We start from the raw sequence: 2,500 nt of genomic DNA, 5'->3' as shown, positions 1-2,500 counted from the left end.
TATTCAAACTACAAGTTTATTTGTATAGCAAGTACTGCCCTGTGTGTGTGTGTGTGCACACATGCTGAGTGAGTGGGCAGAGCCTGTGAGTGCTGAGTGTGGCCACTGTATCAGGATCACTGGTCCATTCCTCTTTTTCTCACTTCTTTATTTCCTTTTTTTGTTTACATATATGGTTTATTTTGTTTTTCGAGGGCCTTTATATAGTTTTTGGCTTCTGATGTGTTTAGTGCAGTACTCTTACTGGGGCAGTTTGCTGTGCTGGGAGCATGGCTGCCTCAGGTACAGGAAAGTTTGAACCTCTAACGCAGCAGCATGGCATTAAAATAACATCCAGTGCCAGCGTCGAAGCATGTAGTTTTGCTGTAGGAGAGATTGTTGGGCACGATAAAATTCTCTCGGCAGCTCGTATGAATAGTGTGGTTGTTTTGTTTTTGGAAATGGTGGCGTTAGCCAATGATATGGTTGATCGTGGAGTAGTCACCCCAGTGCTTCCTTTATCAACCCCTTCTAAGAAAGTGATTTTGTCTAATATTCCACTCTATTAAGGATGGTATCCTTGCACAAGCTCTATCTCGTCATGGTAAACTGTTGTCACCCATAAGAAAGATAAGAATATCCAGTAAATCCCCACTCCTGAAATATGCCATATCTTTCAGGCAGTTTGCATGATCTTGAATGATAATAAAGATATTGATTTGATTCTGATTAAGATGGTGGATGATTTCAATTATGTGATTTATGTGATCTCTCATATGATGAAGTGTTTGGGTTGTGGCCAAACTGGGCATCTAGTGTGAGACTGTCCTGACAAAAGCAGTAACTCTGTTAATGTCAATGGTTTGAACAACGATGATGGAAGAAATGAACAGGGACAATCCACTAGTAATGAGGCTTCCACTAATGAGGTGGGTGCTGGGACAGAAGGAGCTCAAACACCGGGAGAAGGAGCAGTGCCCCCTCCTGAGGTTAACTCCCCTGATCAAAGTAGCCCTACTCCTGCAGTGTCAGTAGGGGTAGAGAACGTTCAAGACAAGCCTGATATGTGCATTGACAATTCACAAAATAGTCACGTCAATGATGTTGGAGATGAAAGTTCTCAAATGGAAACAGAGAATGTGTTTGAAGTGCCTCAGAAAAGAAGAGACGAAATAAACTCCATGCTCCAGCTAAAAAGAAAGATGTGAAGGGTCTAATTAAAGGTAATCCGGTTGACACAGAAATCAAGAGTGAATCTGAATGCAATTTTACTTGCAGTCTGTGTAGGAGTGGTTTCTCTGCTCAGTCCTATAGTGCGAATGACATTAAAAAAATTCCTGACACAAACTAAACACACCAGAAATGTGCAGATTGCTGATTATTTTCCTGATATTTAACAGTTCATGGCTAAGACAAGGTTGTTCATGGCTGAAAAGTGTTTGACTGAGCAGGAGGGCTTCTCATCTCATCTCATCTCATCTCATCTCATCTCATCTCATCTCATTATCTCTAGCCGCTTTATCCTGTTCTACAGGGTCGCAGGCAAGCTGGAGCCTATCCCAGCTGACTACAGGCGAAAGTCGGGGTACACCCTGGACAAGTGGCCAGGTCATCACAGGGCTGACGCATAGACACAGACACCAATTCATGCTCACATTCACACCTACAGTCAATTTAGAGTCACCAGTTAATCTGACCTGCATGTCTTTGGACTGTGGGGGAAACTGGAGCACCTGGAGGAAACCCACGTGGACACGGGGAGAACATGCAAACTCCGCACAGAAAAGCCCTCGTCAGCCACGGGGCTCGAACCCGGACCTTCTTGCTGTGAGGCGACAGCGCTAACCACTACACCACCGTGCCGCCCACAAAATGTTTGTATATATTTAAAAAAAAAATTTTGTGTTGTTTTTGTCTGACTGCCCTGGTTTGTTTTGATGTGTATTTGTACTGTTTTGTGTGGATTTGGACATGTGTCTGGTGAATAAACAGAATATCTATCTATCTATCTATCTATCTATCTATCTATCTATCTATCTATCTATCTATCTATCTGTCTTAAATGAGTCCTAAATCATAAATCTGGAATGACAATCTGTAATGTGGTTAAGGCTTTGGATGGCAAAACACTTATAGAGTTGTTTTGGGGTCATTTGCCTGAAAATTTTTAGTCCCGTGTACTAAATTGTTGTGTAACAGTGTTTTACAGTGTTAGATCAAAAGTATGTGTTCTTTGGTAATAAAAATAAATTGTTGTACTTCAACAGGAACACTTTAAATAGTAAATACATGTAAATATACTGTAATTATAAATATTAAGTCATTTGTATGTCATATAATACTAAAGATGTGTCTATGAAATGATTACTTCATGTGTGTGTGTGTGTGTGTGTGTGTGTGTGTGGTAAATACTAAGCAACAATAAAAAATTAAAAAAAAATCTCACAGTGACAGATCGCTCCGAATCAGCCAAATTTATTATAATTGAAATTATTCCTCATTAGAGGAAATGCAATATTTT

At 40.4% G+C, this 2,500-nt stretch overlaps 1 protein-coding gene across 1 annotated transcript in view; it reads right to left on the bottom strand.

Annotated features, from left to right (window-relative positions):
- Nucleotides 1-2,438: 2,438 nt before the first annotated feature.
- Nucleotides 2,439-2,500, bottom strand: part of LOC132897468 (uncharacterized) — a 3,505-nt gene continuing 3,443 nt past the window's right edge. Inside the window, exon 4 of the mRNA XM_060938734.1 lies at nt 2,439-2,500. This exon is cut by the window's right edge and continues 1,047 nt beyond it. Within this exon, the coding sequence (XP_060794717.1) occupies nt 2,470-2,500 (31 nt within the window). The 3' untranslated portion in view covers nt 2,439-2,469.

Source organism: Neoarius graeffei, chromosome 14, assembly GCF_027579695.1.
Source record: "Neoarius graeffei isolate fNeoGra1 chromosome 14, fNeoGra1.pri, whole genome shotgun sequence".
NCBI classification, from domain to species: domain Eukaryota; kingdom Metazoa; phylum Chordata; class Actinopteri; order Siluriformes; family Ariidae; genus Neoarius; species Neoarius graeffei.
Note: the sequence above shows the minus strand (reverse complement) of the source record. Positions and strands in the feature narration are given on the sequence as shown.